The 24,354-nt window shown below is 41.2% G+C and overlaps 2 protein-coding genes across 6 annotated transcripts in view; both read left to right on the plus strand.

The window, feature by feature from the left end:
• The first annotated feature begins 100 nt into the window (after positions 1-100).
• LOC148655494 (uncharacterized) lies at positions 101-3,563 on the plus strand. The gene is made up of 2 exons (XM_088642023.1): positions 101-258; positions 1,894-3,563. Exon 2 carries the CDS (start codon positions 1,906-1,908, stop codon positions 3,133-3,135), a length of 1,230 nt encoding a protein of 409 aa, XP_088498149.1. The 5' UTR covers positions 101-258; positions 1,894-1,905; the 3' UTR covers positions 3,136-3,563.
• Positions 3,564-5,142: 1,579 nt separating this feature from the next.
• Positions 5,143-24,354, plus strand: part of slc35d4 (solute carrier family 35 member D4) — a 37,838-nt gene continuing 18,626 nt past the window's right edge. For 3 of the 5 annotated variants that reach the window (XM_088642032.1, XM_088642035.1, XM_088642031.1), the window contains exons 1-13: positions 5,143-5,748; positions 7,409-7,455; positions 8,415-8,492; positions 9,143-9,224; positions 9,973-10,050; positions 10,822-10,847; positions 11,423-11,474; positions 13,341-13,389; positions 13,726-13,771; positions 15,514-15,549; positions 16,425-16,459; positions 16,948-17,017; positions 17,734-17,827. In XM_088642032.1, the coding sequence (XP_088498158.1) occupies positions 5,680-5,748; positions 7,409-7,455; positions 8,415-8,492; positions 9,143-9,224; positions 9,973-10,050; positions 10,822-10,847; positions 11,423-11,474; positions 13,341-13,389; positions 13,726-13,771; positions 15,514-15,549; positions 16,425-16,459; positions 16,948-17,017; positions 17,734-17,827 (762 nt within the window). In that variant the 5' untranslated portion in view covers positions 5,143-5,679. Of the gene's footprint in view, positions 5,749-6,722; positions 7,038-7,408; positions 7,456-8,414; positions 8,493-9,142; positions 9,225-9,972; positions 10,051-10,821; positions 10,848-11,422; positions 11,475-13,340; positions 13,390-13,725; positions 13,772-15,513; positions 15,550-16,424; positions 16,460-16,947; positions 17,018-17,733; positions 17,828-24,354 lie in introns of those variants that run through there. The other 2 variants (XM_088642033.1, XM_088642034.1) reach the window with 2 other exon arrangements.

Raw genomic sequence — 24,354 nt, forward strand, 5'->3', positions numbered from 1 at the left:
AGTTTCTTAAGCAGCATGTGATCTGTTTTCTGAACGTCTGTTATTCTGTTTATTTTTTAAAGGATTGTGCAACCGTGTATTCGAAAGTACACGGAGCCAGAACTGTTTTGTAATACCGATGACCAGAAAAGCCACAGGCAAATAGACTTCTGGACCTACTAAGAATGCAGTTTACTTTATTTGAAACGGGACAGTATTGATGTGGCAGTCCCTTAGAGCTTTTTGGCAAGGGAAGAAAGTTTAAAAACTGTTTAAAATGTGAGTATTCTGAGTTTCATCTTCCTGTAAAAAGTGTCAGGGTAGCCGTAAATACTGTATCTTAAATACTAAGACTGTCAGACTGGCCCAACCACCACTGATTCTGCTCAAGGAGTGTGTAGTGTAAGCTATGGCTATTTAGTGCTGCTTCCAGTCCTAACGAATAGCTATTAATATCTGCGTAAATAAATTACAATGTCCGCTTCTAGAGGGGTCGATTTAGTATGATTATTAAGTTATCAGCTGTATTGGCTATGATTTGGCTTGGGATTGTTCAGTTATTTAATTTGAAGTTCTCACTGCTTTTAGGTGATGTACATTTACTTATTTTTCAACCTTTAATTACCTGTTTTACTGAAGATACAGAATATGTTTATTTAATGTGGTGCACACTTTGAAAATATAAAAAACTGTTTTCTAGAGTGTATTACTGAGAGTACATTACTCAGTGTATCTTGTATTTCAGTTCCTATGATTGCATCAGTTTGCATTTAGCTAGTGTTCCCCTGAGAGCAGTTCACTTGTTAATGATGAGATGTTTTATGATATCATAATAGATCCCATTAACTTTGCTCTTAAAGCTTACAGCATTCCAGTCTGGCTCTAATTGCAGTGATTATATAGTTTTTTAGAAACACAAAAATTATATATTGTGTTACCTGTTATAAATACATTTTTATCATATTTCTGAAACATAATGTACAACACAAATACAAACTGAAACGAAAGAAACGTAAAGAGATAGTATACTATTTTAACAGAATTTATCATTTAAGATAAGCTTTTGTCCAGGCAGAGACCATTTTTAATGGAATCCCAGTCTTCTCCCAACCAAACAATTTTTTTTTTGGCTGCAACAATGCACCAGCAAAAGACATCTTACCTGTCTGGGAGATGTCAGTGAGTAGGAGTTGTCAGGGGATCATACTGTAGGTGTGGTCATACCAGTAAGATCCAATACCAGAACTTTTTCATACAGTCAAATATCCCTTAAAAGCGCTGTTTTCACAACATGTGAACAGGTGCTCACACCCTGAGTTCACCTAAAGAAGAGAGGGCCATGAGCAATCTACACGTGGAGCTGTTTGGTGTTGCACATACCGCATGTACAACTTCAGCACAGAGCAGCTAGTGTCCTACATTTTTAGAAGAAGAAAAAGTACCTCCCCCAACTATATCCCAGTCAGGGCTTTCTACCAGTTTATTTTCTGTATGCGGTGTATTCAATTTTATCATTTAAGTCCTGTAATGGAGATTGGCCTGTAATCTACAGCATATTCTCTCTGCAAATTTGATCATTAATAGGGGACATGCTAATGCCCACATAAATGTGACCTAAGGAATGTGACTGAATAGGGAAATTAGATGGAAGAGAAGGAAGTTGCTGCAGAATTCAAAGGCCCACGAACTGATACGTTACGTCTGTAATCAGAGTTTTTTTACCCAGAATATTAAAGGATGTGGTGCAGTTGAAGTTGAAGTTCAATGAGTTGAAGACATCATTTATATTTAAATAAAGGGGATTTTATTTTGGTTTTGCTTGCACCAGTGGGTAACTGTTTTTTTTTTGTTGTTGTTGTTGTTGTTGTTGTTGTTGTTGTTGTTGTTGTTGTTGTTGTGGTTTTCCTTCTTCAGAGTGGAAGGAAGATGGCCACCCTGATTCTACTCCTTATCTCGCTGTGGATGGGAGTGGCGACAGAAGGGTGCCCTGCGGGCTGCGTCTGTTCCCCCGCTGTGACCGACTGCAGCAGAGCTGGCCTCAGGAACCTTCCCTGGGACATTGCACCCCAAACAGAGACTCTGTTCCTGTCTGACAATCAGTTAACCAGCATCCTGAAGGGGGCTTTCAGAAACCTGACAGCCCTGACCTTTCTAGGCTTATCCAGGAATAAGATCTGCCCTGAGAATGATACTTTGGAGAGTCTCATCAACCTCCTCTCCCTAGATGTGTCTGAAAATGACCTCCAGTCGATACCCATTGGTTTTCTTCAAGCACCGTTTAAAATGGTCTGGATAAACCTGGCAAAAAATCAGCTGAAGACCCTCCCCGATGGAACCTTTGCAAAACTACAAAGCCTCACTTACCTTGATCTTTCAGACAACTCCATACTGCTACACAACAATATATTTGAAGGTCTTGCAAGTTTAAACACACTGATTCTATCTGGTAACAGATTAACAACTATACCATCACAATTATTTGATCCAACACCCAAACTTCAGATACTGGATTTATCCAATAATGCCCTGACACATTTACCTACTAGGTTATTATACCACCAACATAACCTGTCTGATCTGATCCTCAATAACAATAGATTTACTCAGTCTGTATTGCCAGCCCTAAGAGGTTTAAGGAACCTAAGGTTTCTGTATCTGTCAGGGAATAGCATTTCATCATTGCCACCATTTCCCTTCATTAATCTGTCTCATCTCACGAAGCTCACTCTGTCCAATAATTCTTTATTGAAGCTTCCGGATGGATTCTTGACAGGTTTATACCACCTCACAGTGCTAGACCTGTCAGGCAACTCTATATTTTGGCTGCCGAGAGATGTTTTTCAGAATAACACTGCACTGGAATACTTGTATTTGGACAGAAATGACTTCTCGAAGATGCCCATGCTTCTGGGGCTGCAGAACGTGCAGGAGTTAAAGATTTGCTGCTGTAAAATACACCTCTGGCCAGCTGAGGTCATTATAAGTCACATGGAGGATTTAGAACTCTTGGATCTGTCAAGCAATTTCATAGCAGAAATGGACTTTGATCTTCTCAAGAGTAATCTCAATTTAAAGAAAGTGCTGATGACCAACAACCCAGTGTGTTCCACTGTCTCCTCAAAGCTATCTATAGTTCCTCCTGTGACATGCATCTGACAAAGGCTACTCAATGTAAAATGATGTGGGGGTGATGAATCTGACGAAGCCTTGTTGTCAGATTTGTCACTGGGGCTTTGTCTGTATTCTTGGGAAACTTTTTTTGACAATTCCCCTTGAGTCAGAAAAATGCCTTAATTGCACCAGTACTTTTCTGTTTGTATAAAGGACTTCTTAATTCTTAACAAATCATTTTAGAACTGAGCACGCAATGCTTTAGGTTAAATCTATGAAAGCCAATGCAGATTTTCTGCTATTCACACGGCTACACATCATCCATGGTAAAAATTAATAATGTGTCATATTTGTGAAATGATGAGACTGTAAATAAGACAAAACAAGAAGCAATAATGTCTTGCAGTTAAAGATATAAATAATGTGCTCAGGTAGAGGCCTTTACTGTAGGGTTGATCTTTAATAAAGCCTTTTCTTATAGATAATAAATGCAAAGTTAATTTTTTAAAAAAATTGTATTAATTTTTGACCATTTTACTCCTGCTCCGCGTACACAGAGTGTACTGTTTGCAAGATAGGTATACTGTCTGCCGTATCAACATAGGAAAAGAAAGTCCAACGTGACCCAGCTGGTGAAGACGCTCAGACGGTGACTGAATTATTATGTGAGATGATGTGGGATGGCAAGAGGGAGGTTGCTTATCTACAATCAGTTGTTCTAGGTCTTTCATTACAACAGGTTGCTGTTATACTTTTTGTTCCTTTCTATCTATGTTTAAGACAGAATACTTTTCTGAGCAGAACATGTAACCCTGCCTTGTGTGATGATGCCAGAAGGGTGTTAGAAAGATGATGAAGAGGATGTGAGAGAACAGCATGTCCTTGAGGACCAGCACTCCGGAATCTCCGGACAATGGGGACTCATGAAATCCCTAAACTGAAGAAGATAAGTTAAGACATCCACACTGCAAGAAAAAATGCTTAGGGGTGCTCGTTGTTGCCTGTTCCGTTCCTGTATCACATAGTCTTCAAGCTCAAAGAGAGTTGGAAAAGGTTGGGGATCCCTTGGTTAACTTGCTGTTCTGTGGGGCAGTCCCAACACCATGTTGCTGCGTATGTGGAGTTAAATAAAGCCTGAAACTGCACAAGACAAGACTCCTTTTTGGAAGACTTTTCCATAACAGTTGGTTACTATAAGTAGCTACCGGTAGATACAGTATGTAGCCATCCCAGGACGTGAGACTGGAAGGAGCTGCAAGGCCGATCGCCAGGGGAAGTCCAAGGTTAATGTAGCTACAGGATATTTTGAAAGGCCATGCCTGACATTAACAGTTTAGAGCTCGGCAAGATTAAACGCAGAGACCATAAACCATGGCGTCCTGTCAAATTAAATTAAAATGAAGTTCTTACTCATTTTCTTTTCATCCCAGACAAGGTTGTGCTCGTCTCTCCAGAGTCACATTTCCAGCCAGTACAGTGGCTGGGCACACCGTACAGTATTAGGTAGCCATCCTTCAGGCGCGACGCTAAACCACGTTCTGATTACTTCGGCATTAATGATCCCACGGTGCTGCTCATATGGGTAGGAGTGTTTGTCCTGATGGCCTTGTCCTCACTGAATGTCCACCTACATTGAACAGGGAATTCAATGAACCACTTCTCAGTGGTGTCTGAAGTCAGGCCCTCCTGTCCCTCCTGTGTGTGATGCACTTTAAGATCCTTTGGGATGACAAGACACACAGAATTATCAGGACACACAGAGACCAAGCAGTTACTAAAGCCCTGACAGTCATCTTGAAGGTTATTGGTTTTTACACAGATCTGCTGGTTTTGTGTTTGACCGATGCCAGATGAAGAACAAATGTTCATTCCATGGAAGAGTGTAAACTCCTAGAAGCAGCTCCTTGTTCACCTGGTTTCCAATATAATGTTGAAAAATAATATCCTTCTCTTAAATGGAGTTATCGAACCTTGTCCTGTATTATCCAGCAGTGTATAAAGTATATTTAAGACACTAAAGGTTTTAAACAATAAGCACTGAAAGGCAATTTTCTTCCTTTTAGCTGTGGGTTCAGCTAAGTGACAGAGATATCAGATACAATACAAACTCTTCACCTTTGTGGTCTTGGAAAACAGAAAATGTCCAATCACTTTTCTTCAACACTCAATTAAGCTTAGATTTTAATTTGGAATTAAAATTCAATTTAATCATTTAATCAACCCTATCATGTCGTACTGTGCTTTGTAGTATTTCAATAGTTGTGCGAGCCCAATTAACCTGCTGTATGTCTTTACCTGCTGTAAAGACAATTCATTGCCAGCAACTACTGCTGCAAGTTGTATTGTTGTGCATTTGATAAATAAACTTTGATTGACTTTGATTGTATGTGTTACAGCATTTTGGTGCTCCGTGTGAGAGGGGTGCCTGTCTCTTTAAGGGGTCAGTTCCTTCAGGAGTAGCTGGTGTTGGATTGGAGCAATCTCTGAGCAACGTGTCAGACATGGCTGCGAGGTACTCAGGCGAAAAAGATTTGGTAGAAACAGGATGACAGACATCGCTGGACTGAAGCAATAGTTTTATCTTGGCAAATGTGGAAGAGCATTGCACTCGGTCTTAGCTTTTGCCTTTTCTACTTGGTGTCGTGCTTCACAAACAAGGTGAGAGACTATTGTTTTGTTTTACCTATTGCTTCCGTCTTGAAATAATTTAAAAGACCTGTCATACCCGCTGAAGCGTTCCTTTGGCATTTAAGACGTTAACTTTTTTTTAACTTGAAATCAGATCTTCCGTTACTAACGGCGTTAGTGTTCAAAATGTGTAGTTGTACTAGTTGCTTCCTCCAGAGATCCGCGTTTCAATGTCCTGGTGTTTGCCCATGTCGTTCAGAGGGTGTGTTGATCTCTAATGTTTCATACAGACTGAGGGTCTGTTGTTTTTGGTTTAATTCTATAATGGCCCAGGAAAATCATGCACTGTTAGTAGTAAGCATATTATTGTAGTGTTAGCAGTTATCTGGCACATGCACCTCGCCACACGAATTTGTGTGTTGAGGTAAAACCTTGAAATTGTGTGAATTGTTTCGACAATATCGTTTTTCTTATATATATATATTTGTCTTCAAGATGAGAACCTCGTTATAATGTGTAGTACATTTCTCATTAACTCTTCCTCAATTTGTTTTTGTGTGTTTTTATACAATGCGCCGTATGTCTTCTGTTCATGAATACCTAGTCAAACGCAGAATTTTGTATTTTATCTATAGTTAAAAACAATAAAAGTGCATAGTGTTTTATATATTGAAATGTAGCCTTTGTTGGTCAGTCTTGCACTTTTCCAGAGAGATGTGTTGAAAATCTATTTTTCCTTCTGCCTGCTGATCCAGAGCAGAGAAACCAAGCAGGTGCTGGAAACTCCGATGTTTTTCACCAGATCAAACTTTTTGTTTGGATGTTCTGACATGTTTGTTTCAAAGAACCCATATCTGAATGACACTTTGGAATAAATAAATGTCCCATGTTTTATTATGTTTTATGTTAACTGAGTTTAATGGATTTGCTTTCAACAATATATAAATACGCACAGTACTGTATATTAAATGTTGTATATCAGACTTTCTCTTTGTTTCAATGTCCCTTGATACTTCGGCACAGTGTTGTCCTCTGGACTGCAGTTGGGTTTGTCTGCAATGCTGTAGCTCCAATCTACTGCTATTGTGGACCTGGGAATCCAGCAAAGACTTATAAATGATTCCTGCTGCTGCTGGCAAAATTGAAGGAAGATGTGTCATCAGAAATACCCCCTATGCGTAAATAAACTCTGAAGATATAAGCTGGTGGCACCAGCAGATACGTGTTGTGCTGAAGATTGAGACAGAATCAGCACCTGTTCATTAAAAAAGTACATTTTGAATCTTCAGCATCTGAAGAGGGTGGGGGTTAAATGAATGGTAAGCCTGATACAGAGTTTATTATAATTGATGCTAAGGTTCTACCAGACAGTAAGACCTTTGGAATTCATATTAAAAGGAAAGCAAACAACCATTTGACAGTACTTTCAAAGAAATAAAGGACACTAAAGGAAAGTGAAACTGTGTCTCAGTACAGATTGTTGTTCAATCCCATGATATCCATGAATCTGGAAGCTTTAGACAGATGTATACTGTTTATTTTATGTATGTTTATTTTAGTTCTGATGTCAAACAGTTTTTTTACCTTTTTGTCGTTTGCATATATTAATCGTACACCCTTAGAAAATCCCATCTAACCAAATGTCCTAATAGAGTTACAGTTAACGTGTTGTGTGTTGTTTGTTTTGCAGTATGTCCTGTCTGTCTTGAAATTCACATATCCCACTCTGTTTCAAGGGTAAGTAAACAGTATTCTACTTTGTGCATTATAACCAGGATTCCTTTTAACCTTATTCCTTTCAGGTAGTACCAAATGGTAACTCTGTTTCTTCTACTGCCCAGGTTAGTCAGTATAACATACTGCATGAGGTGCTGTATGTGTTTCACCATGTGCTCTGTCACTCATGCTTTGTTATGGAGCCCTGATAACCTTAAAATTATAACACCTTGCCACCTTGTCACAAGCCTTTTTGATCATTAACTGAAGCATTGTTTTGCATTGTTGTTTCTTTTAGGATTCGTTGATGACTATGAGCAAACAAGTGTTGTTTTAGAAATTAAACAGGCTCAATGTTAGTCTGAATTGCAGTAAGCTGCACATTTACAGGCAGACGTTGTGACTGTCACAACTAAATGTAGCGCATGCTTCCACCTTGTGTGTTTTTGTGTATGGAAAATGTGATGGGCATTATTATTGCTGAAAGTAACAGTTAAAAAAGTAAAGATTGAAGGCCTGAAGATTTGAGTTGCATAGTCTACATTCCTTCATCAATCTTATTTATATTTAAGGAATCAAAATCTAATACTAGGTTCTAGGTTTTTGTCTATCTGGACTAAATCTAGGTTTTGGCATCTGTATATTATGCTGTTTGTTCAGCACGATTGTATGTGGCAAGACTTTAGAGGTTTGTGTGATCAAGATAAATATTATTTAGACAGCACAGTTCTCTGCTTTTCTGTTTTCTGTAAAAACATCTGTCTGTCAGCTGACCCGGTTGTGTTATTACTCTTAACTTCCTCAAGGATCAAGCAGCTTTATTGAAAAACAGATTGAGGCAGGAATGTGATGAGGCTCCATGCTGCCTTTGGCATGGTGAAGCACACAGAGGACACAGAGAGGCAGCTGGATGGGACTGGGTGTCCTTCCAGATGTGGAGAGGCTCCGCTGTCTCACGCCTCTGCTGGCTTGTTTTGAAGGTGGCAGACCTTTGTTGGTGGCCTGCTGCTCCTGCTCTCCAGGAAGCTGGGATGGGTGGAGATCAGCAGCTTTTCATGGTAACTATTTTAAACTGTTCCCGCCGTCTTGTTTTTATACTGGGAAAAGTGATGCCCCAGTGGCGCTTCTTCGCCATTCTTAAAACCCATTCGAAGGTCATTTATCGGTCCATGTTTTCTTATAATATAAGGTAAGAGATAAGATCATTTTATTGGCCATATACAATTTTTTTTGCATTAAGAATTTGTCTTTTTGCATACCCCAACTTGCTCTCCATGAGACACACAGGCACACAGACAGGGAGAGAAGCTTGGGGTCAGAGCGCAGGGTCAGCCATTTATACAGCGCCCCTGGAGCAGTTGGGGTGAAGGGCCTTGCTCAGGGGCCCAACGGAGTAGGATTCCTCTGCCGGCTGTGAGATTTGAACCGGCAACCGTCCAGCCACAGAGCCACCGCACCGCCCATGTTTGAGCTTTTGACGGTATTGTGTCATGCATGAAGCCCGCGAACGTTTCCTAGCTGGGGACCCAAACGCTGAATATGTTTTTGCCCCCTGAGTTGTGGCCAGTAGTGTACAGAATGGGCTCAGGGCAACCGAAATGCAGTATTACAGCAGAATCCTTTTTCGAATTTTCTCTTGCACTGATCATGCAGTAGCTCAGCAGTGCTGTTCCAGGCTGTGTTTTCTGAAGCACATGTCTGTCAGCAGGTCTGCAGCTTTCGCCTGGCTCCCTGGCTCCGTGCTCTTTGTTGGCAATATCTACGCAGGGTCCAGAGCCTTGTCCCGGCTGGTGAGTGAGACTCATTCCTTTGCGATATCCGTCATATTCACTTTAAACATCTTCCTGTATAATCTGGTTATTTCATTTAGGACAATGAAGAGTTTGGGGCAATAATTGCACTAGGTGGTTTGGGAGGACTTGAGCGAGTGCTCACCTTTACATTAAGAATTAGGAAGGAAGAAGAAAAACAAAACAAGAACGTCAGAGAGTGCGAGTAGACGTCGATGAGAAAGTTAAAGTCTAGCCGGGCAGTATAAGATTTGTCCCCATTTTCAAATAATTATAAGGTTAATCTCAGCAGGGACTTTAAAAGGCTGCCCCAGAATTAGCAGGAGGAGCAGTCTTGCCCCAGGCACATTAGGCGTCATTCCGGAGCCAAGCATGAGGCCAGTGCGTCACAAGACCACATCTCAATCCCCGCTGTCGGTGATCTCGCAGACCAGGATCAGAAGCACGCCAGTGATCTCTGCCCGTGTGTGTCTTGAGCAGGGACTTGCCTGCATCTCTCGCCAGCTTCTTCAATTGCTGCCTTGATGTTCTTACCTGCAAGACATGTTATTTCAAATTTGCCACATACTACATCCAGTATATTCTCCATAATGAACAAAAGCTAGAGTACAGTACACTAGTTTTGGAACTGGTATTTCATTGGATTAGTATCTGATACTATTGATTGACTTTCATACGTGTGTATTAATCCTTTATTGCATTTATCGTTTCTTTAACTTACGTTTTGATATAACCCTGTCTGTTCCAGCCAATCCCCGTCTTTTTCACACTTCATAATGCCTCAGAGGTTGTCATCTGCATCGTTCGGAAGCTAACTCAGAGGGAGGTATGTACTCACGGAAAGTTAAAATTAGCTCGATCTCGGCCGCTTTTGAGAGTCTTAACGATACCATGCAGTGAACCCTTTATAAAATGCCGTAGGGTAGTGAACGTTTTCTGCTGTGAAATAAAATTGACCCCCTTAAAAGAAGCAGTGCCCGATCTCATCCGATCTGGGAAGAGAGGGAAGACGGTGCCCGATCCGTGCTGTGGCTGGAGGCCCCGGAGGAAAGCCGGGTTGTGCTGTTAGTAGTGTTGGTTAGTCAATGGGTGACTCTCTGCCCTCTGGACTGGAATTCCCAAATCCCAGTATGGCGACGGGGGACAGTGTGCTGTGAAGGGCATCATACTCTACCTTGGATGAGATAAACCTCAACCGAAGCCCTGTCTAGTGGGTCATTACAGGTCCCGTGACACTGTTGTTAGGAGTATGGCTGTTATCCCTGGAGTCCTGGGTGAATTCCACTGTGGGGTGGCAGGCTTGGCTATCTTGCTGTAACTGGTCATGTGTTTTTTCACTTCTGCACTGTGCACTGGTGGCTGGTGCAGAATGGCTGCTGCGTGTCACCCAGGCGGGCGCAGTCCTGCAGTGGGACAGGGAGCGAGCCCCTCATACACTTGCAGTTCTCTGGGATCCTCTGGGATAAAGAGTGCTGTACAGTTAAAGGCAGTAGGTTACGTAGGGTTTCCTTAAGTAAGGATTTTCATTCACTGGTGGTTGTTAACCTCTTTGTTGTACAATGATCAAAACGTAACTCTTTTTTGTTCTTTTAACCAGCGTTCATCTTGGACAAAAACAGTCAGGTATGGCTTCTTGTGTCTTTGTATGTTTTCTTTACGGAACAGAACAGAAGTTTGGTTTGGATGGGGGGTTTAGATAAAATAAATAGAAAAAGTATTTGGGGGGGGGAAATGTCCTGCTGCGACATGCATTGCTTTAGTGGGAAGGCTGGAGTCACATTTGGAGAGTGCTCAGAGCCAAACCTGTATGGTTAAGTAGTGATCATGTGATCTCAGAAACATGTTTTGATACACTATTGCACATTAGCAAACCTCGCGCTGCATTCCAGAATCCAAGTCATTTTCAAACTCCTTGGGAAAGAAGATTGGTCAAGGGGGGATGGGTATTCTGGTACTCTGTATCTTGCAAGTGTTGTGGGTGTGAGCTGAACCCTTTGAAGTTTATTGATCGTACTGCAAGTTGGCCAGTGAACTGTTTACAGCTCATGTGCAGTTACTGTGCCTTTCACAATAGTGCAGCATTTCCTCTCTAATTAAAGTTTGCCAGTGTTTTATAAAATATCCTGTTTTCAGTTTTGAATTCTAGGTAAATGCTTAGCTTGTAAACATAGTGGCTTAAACTGTCCTGTTTTATTCAGTTTATTACTCCTGCTAATAGCTGCTGCATGCCTCCCTCTCCATGACACCCAGGTGAGTTGTTCAAGCTGTGTTTTTCTCAAAGCCCTGATAGTGCGCAGTTGTCTGTCAGAACTCTTTATGGTCTTTATTCTTGTCTGAGATCTGTGTATTGCCAAGATATTTTACCTGTCAAATTTTAATCCAGTTTTAAAAATACATGTAACAGTCAGACGGGTTACACGAAGCCTGTGTTGCCAGAGGGTTTGGCAGTTTTTACAGACATGTGATCTTTCATGCAAAGGAAATTACATTTTTAATCCCAAAGCTACACATTTATTGAGCTGGTATGAATCTCAGGTTAAGTATTGCACTGGGTTATTTTAAATGAAATATTTTGGCATCGAAGTTACTGAAGTTATTTAAAATGCCAACAGAATATACAATTAAGGGACCAGTCAGAATCCTTAAATGCCAGTACTGTAGTTCAGTTCCTCACAGGATATGTTTATTGTTTCTGCTCTGAATACCACTTTAGCTTTTGAAAACTATCTTAAGGCAATTTGTGAGGAAGAGGACCAAGATGTGAAATATATTATTTGTTGCACTGTGCCTCAGGCACATGTAACCAGATGACAGCAACCTCACCACCTGGTTCCACACAGTAATAATAGGCACCCTGTCACAGTAACAAGGTGGTGTTGGAATTGTTAGCAAGCATGACAAATTAATCTAATCAGAAAGTCACATGTAGATCTCAGGATATGAACTGCGTGATAGCAAGTTACAGATAATCCATGTTTTTTGGGGGATTCTGTCTCTTTTTATTCATGCGACATTTGCAGTTTTGATTAAAACTGTGAAATAAGGTTATTCTGTCATAGTATTTTTATTGTTTTATGTGTTGTTTGGTATATAACATACAATAGGTATCCTTGCACTAGGCAGCTGGGTGATGGTGTGCTGATAAGAAGATATTAAGAGCTCCTCTAAGTAATAGCCTTCTTTGTGGATTTCAGAGTGAGCTTTCTAAAAGCAGTGAGATAGTACAGTGCAGTCTAAAAGTTCAAGAACACTAGACAATGTTTTCACATAACTTGTTCAATGTCCCTTTTAGGGAAACATTTTTCATGATGAAAACAGATTTGTAAGATTTAACATGTCTAGTGGGTAATAGCAGATTGTTCAGAACTGAAGTAAATGTTCAAAAATCCTGATCGGAATAAAGGAACAAGTGTATCTAAAAATCGGAAATACTAAAAAAAATCGAAAAAACATTCTAACAGAGAATTAAGAAACTGGACAGTTGCCTAGCATTCTTTAAAAAAGTTCATCAGAGAGATGTTTTTTCATTTATTTGGTTAATTTTGCTTCTTATACTATCATGTGTTTATGGTACATGCATTTATGGTTAATTACTGTAATTATATAGGAAAAATGGCAAATGTAAAAGCGACCTCCCCCTAAAACAGCAAAGCTCAGAATGTACGCAGTTTTACAAGTTTTACAAATTGTGATTATGTGAATAAGATAAATGTTGGGTTTTTTTTTCATTTATAAGAGTGCTCTGCCAACCTTGGGTGAAAAGAGAACTATATTTCCAAAGCAGTCTAAAATGTATTTATCTGTCTTGTCTGCCAGTATTTTGCAGAATAATACTGATAAAACCCTGCATGTGGTTTCCAGGGGTTGTGCAATTATTGTGAAACTGAATAGTTTCAAACTTTGTGATCTCACTCTTTGAAAGCAAGTGAGCAATTTCTCTCCATAGAATTGAAAAATGAATACGAAGGTTTTGCCCTAAATGAAATACAAATCCCTTCTCGCAGTGCTATTCAGCTTTGAATAGATTTAAATGTGCTTACTCGATTTTAGCCACTTGATGGAGCCAGAGACCATTACATGGTGATGTACTGTGTTTATTTTATTGCTTTGTTTCAGTTTGATCCAGGTGGTTATTTCTGGGCACTGATCCATTTCTCTTGTGTGGGTAAGATATATTGTTTGAAATATTTTTTTGTTTATTTGAAATGTTGGCTCCAGGATTTATTTTTAAATACTTAGTATTTGTAAAAATGATAATGTAATACTTTTAGTTTTGTTATTGTCTGCCGTAGTTCTAGGATTTGGTACAAAACAGCGCAATCTGTAAATCAGTTATCTGTGAAATAGAGAAATGTATGTGAATGTCTGTGGCACAATGTTAGTTTTTGGCAGATTCAGGCTGTAAAAAGGGGTCACGTGAATAGGTTTGCCATAGTATGATTCGGTCAGTGTCTTTCTTTCTGATTGCATGTGCCTGATTTTTTTTTTTTTTTTGGTCAAGGAGGGTACAAAGTGTTCCAGAAGCTTCCGAAATCCAGTTTATTAAGGTATGATTTTACGTTTGCTGGTACAGCAAAGAATGGGCAATCCTCACGCATCGCCAGGTGTTGGATATATTTGTAGGTAGTTCAGTATGTACCGTATGAGCAGCATCCACCCTGAAGGAGAAGACCAACCCACATCTGGGGCAGAGTACTGAAATGATTCGATGCCGTTTATAGCAGGAGATGTGTGAAGACTTCCCAGGCCGGTCAGGGCCCATGCCCTGCAGCAACTGGGTCATCCTGGGATCTCTGAAGCAAAATAAGCAGAAATAAATGACTGCATCCTCCATGAAGATTGTTATTCTGACATTGTGTTTTATAAATACCTGTTCAACAAGCTGACTAGATCTTGCTTGATCTGTCAGTGAGATCAGTAGAGCATGGGGAATGTGTTTTCTGCGCAGCACATGCAAAATTGGCATTCCCTACATCGCATTATGGCACCTTAAATGATCAAGTGTAGTACCATCCAGAAACAAGATATAAAACCAGTAGATTTCCCTGATTCTGATTGGGATAAAATTATGTTCTGTTTTGGAGTTGCTGTGCTGTAAAACTCTTGCGTGGCTATTCAGCTTTGTGTCATTCAAGCAGTTTGTCATTTATTGACCAGCATGCCCAGCTTTGCTCTCAGCTGATACTATCAGATTCCACTGTGGAAAAGACTTCAAATATTAATTTGGCTTGGCAGGTGCAGCAGGAGTGCTCCATATGGATTGTGTTCTCTTAGTTGTGTAACAGGTTCTGGCTGGCCTCGTCTTGGTCCCTAATTTTTCATTCTGAGTGAAGCACACCAGCATGTCCTTCCACACATGACACAGCCTTTAAAAAGGCTTGCCTTCCTGTCTTTGTGAAGCTTTTTTTTTTGTTTTAGTGAAGTATTTCTTGTTAAGTCACACATAAGAAGGGAGGTTTTTTTGTTATTGTATTAAAAACACTCACAAATGCCGATCCAGAGCATGCTTTTTTTTGGGAACTTGCTGAATGTGATGGCCTTTAAAACAAGAATTCAATAACGTGCCACTGTCTTTATTTTATTAAGGAACTTACGGATGGCTGGAGCTTTGTAGGGAATCACTGTGGGAATTGAGCTGTTCAGCATTGCAGAATGGCACCTCTTCCCACCCCCTTGTCTAGGTCCCAGCATGTGTAAAATTCAGAAGGATGTTCAGTATTTCATTTTCATGCATCATGATCTTCTGGAGAATGCAGCTGAATGTGCTTTAGGCTGTTCCTGTGGAGCTCAGAGTGTAAAGGAGAGCAAACCCAAGTTCAGAACTCTTACTGTTCATCAGTAATGGATATTAAGTGCTTGTTTGTCACTGAGAGATTTCAGCTGCATGACCGTGCCATCCCAGCAGAGCATTACAGAAAAATAGGAAAGGACAAAGGAACACCACTACTGCCCTGTCTAAACCAGCACATTGCTTGATGTATCGGATGAGTTCTAAGGCGTTATCTGTTCAAGATCAGTGGAGCATGTAAATGGCAGTTGATACTGGTTAGTTATAGAGATGGGAACTTATCCATCAATCGTTTCCCTCCTAAACTGCAACCGCCTTGGTTAAGACCACGTGAAGCTCAGGCTGTACAGACACATTGATGGCCACTTTCCTGCGACTGACAGCCACATGTAGTTTAATTTTACAGACATTTTTGTAGTTAAAAAAGAAGGACAAAAAATAGTCATGGTAGACCTTAAGCACAGTTACTTTAATAATCTTCACTGTTTTCACTTCCCACAGTGACCTTGAACAGCAGTACATCAACTATATTTTCAGGTAAGCATTTTGTGCCCTCCATAACTAAAACTAGGAAATGCAGAGGTGTCTGAACGCAGACAGGCATGGAGATGAAAAGATGTAGCAGAGTGATAGGAGATCTTTCATCATGTCTCTGCCATCTCTGTTGTAATAGGTTTAAGACAGCAGAATGTAATCTGTGGTGTCTGTTGTGTTTTGCCACATCTTTTGAAGTTATCGCCAAACCCCTTGGGATGGAGAAATTGATTTTTGTTTTGATGTACTTCTTCACTGAGAAAATCTCGAGAGAAGCAGCTCAGAGAGTTTTTGATGAGTCTGTCAAAATATTATAGATGCCAGTCAGGTCGTGTTTGATCAGATTTCCTTATCTAGTGAAAGCATGAACTGTTTTAAACCCGATGTCCTGGCTGAATTCCACTTTTGGCTTGCACACTCTGGCCTCTCTGTATCTCTCCCTTAGTTCAGTTAGTGATATAATTTTCCCATCTCCTGAAAGCTGACAAAAATACTTTAATAAAAAGGTGTAATGAATCCATAATCACAAACAGGCCTTCTATCCCATGGTGGGCATTTGGTTCAGTTTCTCTTTAGTCTTATAGCCGGTAGTGATAGTTTTGGGGACACCCTTCCACCAGTATAATTTCTGCTTCAATTTTGGGTCAATTCTGATCAGTCTTTTAAAATGTGGCTTGTAAAACTAAGACAAGCCTCACAAAATACAATAAGCACAGTGGGACCTGAGTTGATTTCTTAATGTCTATTTCATTAATTCCTCAGTGTTTAACATGTTTATTTTTATGTCATGAAATTTGAAAGCAGTTCTTCGCTGAAAAGTGTGCTTGTGTATAAATTTGGAGTGTGATGACCTATAATTTTGTATTTTTTTTATTCAGTGTGCTGCTGTTAGCCTGTGCTGCTCATCCCACAGGTAAATTTATATTAACAGCTAATTTAGTCAAGCATTCATAACACATTTACATAATTTTCTGTCTGGGGCGTGAGCTATATGTGTGTTTCTGTGCTTACAGTGTGTTGTATGTGACGGACCTTTTGACATTTAAAACGATTTTCTTCAAGCTTCAGAACTGGGGATTTTTTTCCAGTTTCAGAGTTTGGTTTTGAGTTTCAGGTGGTAGGAGCTAAGAATCACAGTCAACGTGTCATCCTGCTCCAGGTTCAGAGACTGTTTCTTCCTACACGCTGTCAGATGACTGAGCTCTACCCCCACCACTGGCTCACACTGGTGTTGGTTTTTTTTAAGCTGTATGTTATTTAACTAGTTGCTGCTGCTGCTGCTGCTCTGTGTTTATGTTTTTGGTGTTTCCTTGATGTCCTTGTATTGGAGCACACGTGCAAATAAGTGTTTCATTGCACTTGTGCATATGACATTAAACTGAACTGAATCTTCCCTCTCAGGTGATTTGCTGTCTGCCTTGGAGTTCCCGTTTCTTCAGTCTTACAAGTTTCACAGTGGCTGTTGCGCAAGGTATTCCATCTTATATCTCCTCTATCCTCAGGAACCTTTCTCTACTTTTCTGTTTTTTTTTGAGTGTCTTGCCCGTCTGCTGAAACACCCAGGTGGAGTCATAGATAAATGGAACAGACTGGCTTCAGGAGCTTACGGGAGATAGACAAGAGAAATGTGTGCTGGGAAATGCAATTGGCACTGCATGAGTCTCCAGTAAAGAGAAGCTGGAGTAATTGTGGTTCTGAATGCACCTCTGCAGTTATACAGTGTCATCTTGGGCTAGCTTATAAAAAAAGGGAGTTTCCTTGAGCGTTATCTTGAGGACAGTAATTCAGCTTTAGAATAAATATATATATATAAACCTAAATTCAATGCAAAAACACTTTCATGTTGCTTCTTGTTTTCTGTATTTTTTTAATGCAGATTGTGGGCAAATCAAAGAAGGGGCAACCTCAAAGTGATAATCCTGCGTATCCTAAAGATTAGGAGGCTGTTAATTAAGAGAGTTTGAAGTTTTAAAAGAGCTCAAAAATGGTGTGTTGAATCTAGAGAAAGTTGAAACTTTTACTTGACTGTTGTTTTAATCAAGGACTTGTTGCTTAGGAAATAAGGACTCGTTGCTTTCATTGAAAAGAGAAAACAGAACTGTGAACTTTAGATGGGAAAAGTATGTTAAAAGACACCAGTCATCCTTTCAGTTCTGACGTGACACTGCTGTGCGTTGTTTTCCCCAGCGCGCTTTTGGGATTTTTTCTGCTGCTCGTCACAGTGAGGCTGAAAAGCCACCTCTCCTTGGAGCACTGTGGGACCTGGGTGTTCCTGGCGAAGGTAAGCTGTTTGCACGGTGGTTTATAAAGGGCTTTAGTGCTCCTCCTTTCATTGTGAAAAATGGCCAGTCCTGGCCATTGGTGATAAGACTAATACTGAGTGGTAAGGAACGGTTTCGCTGTGTTTCAGCGACACGTACTGTATTGTGCGTAGACTTACTGTCCTGGGACGGCTTTAAACTTTGTAAAAAGTCCCGCAGATGTGCAGGGTCAGCTTTTGTGCAGCAGGCTTGAGAAGAGTGCTCAGCCCCTGTTACAGGGGAGCCCACCTGCGCATGTGCAGTAGGCAGTAGTAGCAGTTGGTCAAGCTGGGGGCTGCCTCAGCCTCTTCGCCATCTGCTCGGGGGTCCGTGGGCCGCTGACCCGCTGCCCCGCTGCCCGGGCAGACGCAGGAGGCTAATCTGTCGGACGCCAGGAGCAGCTGGACAGAGACCATGTGTCGTGGCGCCATGGCAACCGCCTGACCTCGGCAGCTGTCCTGAACATATGTGTGTTCGTATCTATAAACTCGCATTCAGTATACTGTCTACCGACTCAGCAGAGAGGAACCTGCGGACAACTTGAACACCGTATCCCCAAATGAATATTGCATTTTCTTTTCTAGTTTTGAAATGCTGTCATCAGAATGAAAGCCGGATTGCGTTTGTTGTATTGCAGGCTAACGAATGAATAATAATGTTTTAGAAGCTCTTGTTCGTTGCAAATCAGGTTTTTGTATTTCAATGGATTCACATTTGTGTTTGTTTAATGCCTGCTATGTTGTGAAAGAGACTTGACATCACAGTTTTCATAGATCTGTGTGCATCTATTAGTGTACCCATTAATATTGCTCAGGACCGCGATGGTGTTTTTTAATGAACACACTCTAGAGCTCTGTTAATGGAATCCAGCCTCATTAACAAAGTAACAAGTTCCAACGAGCAGCCCTGAATGCCAGCTTTTTTTTTAAATGCAGATGGGCGACTGCTAGTTTCTTTCATTCTGCCAATTTCTTCAGAAAAATAACGATTTAGGATCTTGTTTTCAACATCTGAACCTCGCTCTGGAACACCGCGTCGCGGGCGAGGTGGTGTTGAGGGTGATGCAGCAGGCCGAGGGACGAGGACGTGAATGCGTCGGGCGGGCCTGTCTGTTCACTGCCAGTCTCTCGGCTCCCAGCATGCGGAAACACGCGCTCAGACTCTCCACACGCGGAGGGTTAGACACGGCAAAGGATTCCTTTCATAGCTTGACGGGGTAAAGCTTCACAAGGTGTAACAAATGCATATTATTCAGTAGGATTGGAAGACCTTCTGACAGGCAGAAATAACGATGATGCATATAAGCGCAGAGTAGCCTCTTGTCATTCTTTCATTCCATTTGAGCCAGTTTGGTTAAACCGGTTTTAACCGGGAATGCGTAGAGAGACATCTTTTAAGCAAAGAATAATCCCAGTTGAATTCTTCAGTAAAGCCTTTCAAACCTTTTATCAGACTGTCATCAGAAAATAATGTATGTCCACTGATGCGTTTTTTTCTGTCTTGTTTACTGAACTGTGTGACCATATGCTACTTTGCAAAGCATAAAGGCACGCTTGTGGTTTTTACATTTCTTCCTTTGTCAGCTTCCGTGCTTACAGATTGGAAAGGGACTTCAGCCATTGTCAGAGAGGAGATAGTTTTAGCTTTTGTGCTTTGGCTTTTGGTTCAGTACATCTCAATACTAATACTGCTGTAGGTAGCAGTATTGCAGTTAGTGTTTAGTACTGCTACCTACTGCTAACAAAGCATCTTACCAAAGTACTGAACTTTATGTTGTCCTAAAGTACATTGCAGGAATTATTGAAAAGCAAACTATTCTGTGTGATGTGATGCTCTCTTTCTTATGTGTACAGTTTAAATTCTAAGAATAATAAATGACCAAACAGAGCAAAGTAATATCAAATTAAAAGGCTGTGTTAAGGTGGCTTAAACAAGGTATTTGAAAATATCAGGCTCAACCTGTAAAATGTGCTACCACATGATTTTTGTGTTTAGTAACTTTAGACTTTATAAAAATCACAATTAAATATTTTAACAGTTATTTATAATTATAACAGTTCGATGCCTGAAACATCTTTGCAAATTCACTAATTGCTATTTAATATAAAAGCGCCCCTATCTTTAGTGACCTAATCTGTCTTTACATCGAAGCTCCCAGTAATGACTCCTATTCCAGCATGGGGAGTATCGAGGACAATATAAAGAAGGATGAGAGAGTCAATCCTGTGATTTTTCTGTTCAGTATTTTCTAGGTGCTGTAAATGCAGCACATTGAGTGCCAGGAATAATATGACTGAGTAACAAAAATAACTGTCCAGCCTACTTCCGAATACTGACAATCGTGTGTAGCGTGGTGTCAGGAGGTTCCTAAAGAGGAGATGGAGGGTGTCCAAAGGAATCCAAGTGAGGGAGTAGAAGGATCCTATGCAGACAAGAGAGAGAGTAGAGGCAGCAAAAACACAGGTTTCCTATCCAAATCGTCAGACGAGTTCGTGGTCAGAGAGCTGACTGAGTCCAGAAGCCAAAAGGGTCGTTGGAAAGAGGTTTTCCAAGAGGGAGAGCGAGGAGCTCTCGAGGAGAGTCATCACTACCGAGCGAAGAGCAGAGATTTCTGAGGGTTTAAATATGATGGGTGATGAAGACAGCACAGCGGGTGGTGATGGTAAACGTGAGGCGGCGCGTTAGTCAGCTGCTGAAACTGGTTAGCTTGTCCGTAGATGGATCTCTGATGACTGGTGGTCATGACAAGGGAAGAAGAAATGAATTTGTCACTTCCTGTATTTGCTGAGAGATAGTGAATAGTTTCAGATAGCACCTGAAGAGCTGGGTGAACCTGAAAAAACAGTCCAATTAAGCCACTTACCAATTGGTTTAGCTCATTAAGAGCCTTTTTTCAAACTCCATATGATTGCGAATCATAATATAGTGGGACCAGGTGGACTAAAGCTCTGTATTGTGTCTCTTGAGGCTGTGAGGTGAGGATAACTTTGCCTACTTAACGCAATTAGGTTGTTGAAAAACTGGTTTCCGGTTACCTCTCCTGAGTTTAAATGGTTTCTTTTCTCCCAACATGCAAAATGAGGAGACGCCGTCTTTAACTTGAAACCGCACTGCAAGGCCTGTCTGTACTTTTGGGCCCGAGCGATGGCCTCATTAATGTGATCCCCTGCCCCTTGCGACATCATTGTCTTGGTCAACCTACAAGCCCAAATTGTACCGCGAGGTGCAGAAGAGCCCTGCCCCTCATTGAGGTCCCCTGTTGTGAGTCTGCAGGTACCCTGGACCCCACAGGGGGTGCTGTTTGGCCAGGAGGTGAGAGGACTCCAGCTGACGAACCCCAAACCTACCGCAGCAGCTTGGCTGGTGTGCCGCTGCCACCTAGTGGATCCCAGGCACAATTACCAGCTTAGTGAGTGCTGTTACTGATTGAGCTGCAGGTGTCCGAGTTGGATCTGTTACTAGTGTGTGTGTGTGCCGTTCAGGGTCATTAATGACTGGCACATAAGAGCAGTGTTTTCATTTTTTCTGGACAAGCCGTGTGTTACAGAGGCATAGGCAAAATCTGTTTGCTGTTCTGGTATTGAGAAGGGATATATTGAAATGTAAATGGTGACCATACAAGCAAGCGGTCCCTCTGTGCTTATGTGCCTTTTTATCACTGAAACCAGTTATGAGGGCATAAAATGAACAGTGCACAATTTGTGTTGGACCCTGTGCTTCCTTAACAGTAATTAGAGCAATTCCAATCAGCTGTGAAAAACATAAAAATGACCCCCACTGCAATAGATTTCATGCAAAACTTTGAGCTTTGGATGAGAAAAATCTTCACCTTTCAAATGGGGAGCATTTAGCTAAATATTCTGCTAGAATGATAAAAGATGTCTGCTTTTTTCTTCCATGGAAAATAAAAAAAGACACAAGAAACTGTGTTTTTCTAACGATTTAAAGTGTGATTTTTTTTTTCCCATGACATCACCCTTCAGATGGGAAAAACATGACACAAATCGGAGCAGTGAATTTCTCAGACCTGTCTCCGGTGTCTCTGCTGGAAAAGGTTGAGCTCCAACATTCCCAGCACTGCCAGCTGACTGGGGGCTGTTTGTTTTCACACGAGCACTTTCCTGAGGAGGAAGTGGGTTATTCAGAGACACACAAACCCGCGCCGTGGTCGCAGTCTTGGGAGAATTCTAAGTGTAACTCATCGTGATCACCATTCCAAAAATAGACTCAGCAATTATTTTTCAACTGGTGACTTAGAGGTATGATTTGATTAAATCGGCTACAAGAAGAGAAATTAGTGCCTGAAGGCACGTGCGGCTCAGGATCTCTGCAGGCGTGTGCAGGGACTGGTTTGTTCTCAAGCGCGTGACACTGTTTGGCTGTGAAAGACTGCAGTAATGTTCGTGTGATGGATTTGTATGTGTAGAAATGTCATGACAAGGCGGTCAATAAACTTCTGTTGGAGAAAGAATAACAACATGTTGTTAGCTGGGAAACATTTAAAATAGGTTCAGCTGTATATTATACTGCAGAACAGACTTTCCTATCCTTTGAATCCTTTTCTAAGTAAAGTTTAGTCATATAGATAAGTGTGATAATGTATCTGTACATACAATGGAAAAAAAAATTCTCTGTTCGACAAAAATAGGATTATGAAGGTCTTAGATGCCATAGCTATTTACTTCATTAAAGGTACAGTTACCTATAAATTACCTCTGAGCTTTGTCAGAAGGATTATATTTAAGAAGCTGTACATGATGTATTGTGTTAAATAATGAGACACACTATGTATCCGAGAACACAGGTGGAACAAAAAGCAGAATGCAACAGGCTCTCCAGGAACTAAACACATCTGTACACAACAAATAGCATATCGCATATGTCTGCGCCATGCTTGCTGGCCTCCAGCAGGGCGGCCTAACCAGAACCTGGGCTCACTGGTATGGAGGGTGTGGCTCAGGGAGGGCAGCACTGCCTCAGTCCTGGGCTCACCGGTATGGAGGGTGTGGCTCAGGAAGGGCAGCACTGCCTCAGTCCTGGGCTCACCAGTATAGAGGGTGTGGCTCAGGGAGGGCAGCAGTGCCGTCTCGGTCCTGGGCTCACCGGTATGGTGTGGCTCAGGGAGGGCAGCAGTGCCTCAGTCCTGGGCTCACCAGTATGGTGTGGCTCAGGGAGGGCAGCAGTGTCCTCTCAGTCCTGGGCTCACTGGTATGGAGGGTGTGGCTCCAGGGAGGGCAGCAGTGCCCTCTCGGTCCTGGGCTCACTGGTATGGAGGGTGTGGCTCCAGGGAGATCAGCACTGCCTCAGTCCTGGGCTCGCCGGTATGGTGTGGCTCCAGGGAGGGCAGCAGTGCCGTCTCAGTCCTGGGCTCACTGGTATGGAGAGTGTGGCTCCAGGGAGGGCAGCAGTGCCGTCTCAGTCCTGGGCTCGGTGCTCCGTTGGCTGCAGGGCATGGTTCCTTTGATGAACCAACACCTGGCTGTCCTTTCTGTGTTTTTACATTCACGATGTTCACCAGGTGGGAGGTTCGACAAGCTAAATGGCCTCATTTCTTGTTCAAAACCAGCTCCAGGTGATGTAGTGCTTTTCTAATTGACAGCACATTTAATCAATATATTTTATTTTTCTTAAAGTGGTGCTGTAATAATAAGCTAAATTTTTCTTTTGGTGCTCCTTAGATGTCACCACAGAGCACTGTATTCTCTGAAATTTTAAATGATGCAAAATTGAAATTGCATACATCAGGAAAGACCTCTTCAACAACATCACATGCAAACTGCACACTGTGCACCAGAATGGTACAAAAATGCAATGTGATGTTCTTCGACTTGCAAAATGTCGTAATTAAGATAACGGTGTAAAATGATTATTTATTAAAAACAACACATAAGCCAGTATAATATTAACCCTGCTGGGTATTTTGCAAGACTTGAACATTATGCAATATATTTCATTTTTGGTTTCCTAAGATCTGTCATGATGTGTAAAATGTTGTTTCTTGGGATAATAATGTGTATTTTGGGTTTTAGGTTAACATTGCTGTTGATGGCATTTTTCTTGAGTGGTGCAGAATGATGAGCAAAACTGCAAAGAAGCCAGTATTTGTAAAAGCTTTATGCTAGGATAGATTTATGATATTTACTGTAGCATCTCACTTTCATGAGGGTTTCATGACACTCAGGGCATTTATTTATATAGCCACTCAACCACTTGAAGGAAATGCATCATTACCTTCAGAACAATAGGCGTGCCGGTTGAATTCCCAGATGCAGTGGCCTGAAGTGATATTTTTACATAGGCATTCAAGAATAAATAATATTTCTATTGTTTCTTTTAAATGTAATTATGTAATGTAATGCTTCTAAATGAATAAAGTAAAATTGGAGTACTTGGTAAACCTCTTGTGTTTCTTTGAAGTATGATGGTTAGTATCGTAAATGTCAAAGAGTCTGCAGCGTATGTAGTGTCTTGTGGAAGCAGCTCATGTGTTCCTCTGGACATTAAATGA

Source organism: Lepisosteus platostomus, chromosome 8, assembly GCF_059453375.1.
Source record: "Lepisosteus platostomus isolate fLepPlt1 chromosome 8, fLepPlt1.hap1, whole genome shotgun sequence".
NCBI classification, from domain to species: Eukaryota; Metazoa; Chordata; class Actinopteri; order Semionotiformes; family Lepisosteidae; genus Lepisosteus; species Lepisosteus platostomus.

Excerpts from the sequence above, each read along its gene's own strand:
- LOC148655494 (XM_088642023.1), top strand. The coding sequence starts at position 1,906 with ATGGCCACCCTGATTCTACTCCTTATCTCGCTGTGGATGGGAGTGGCG.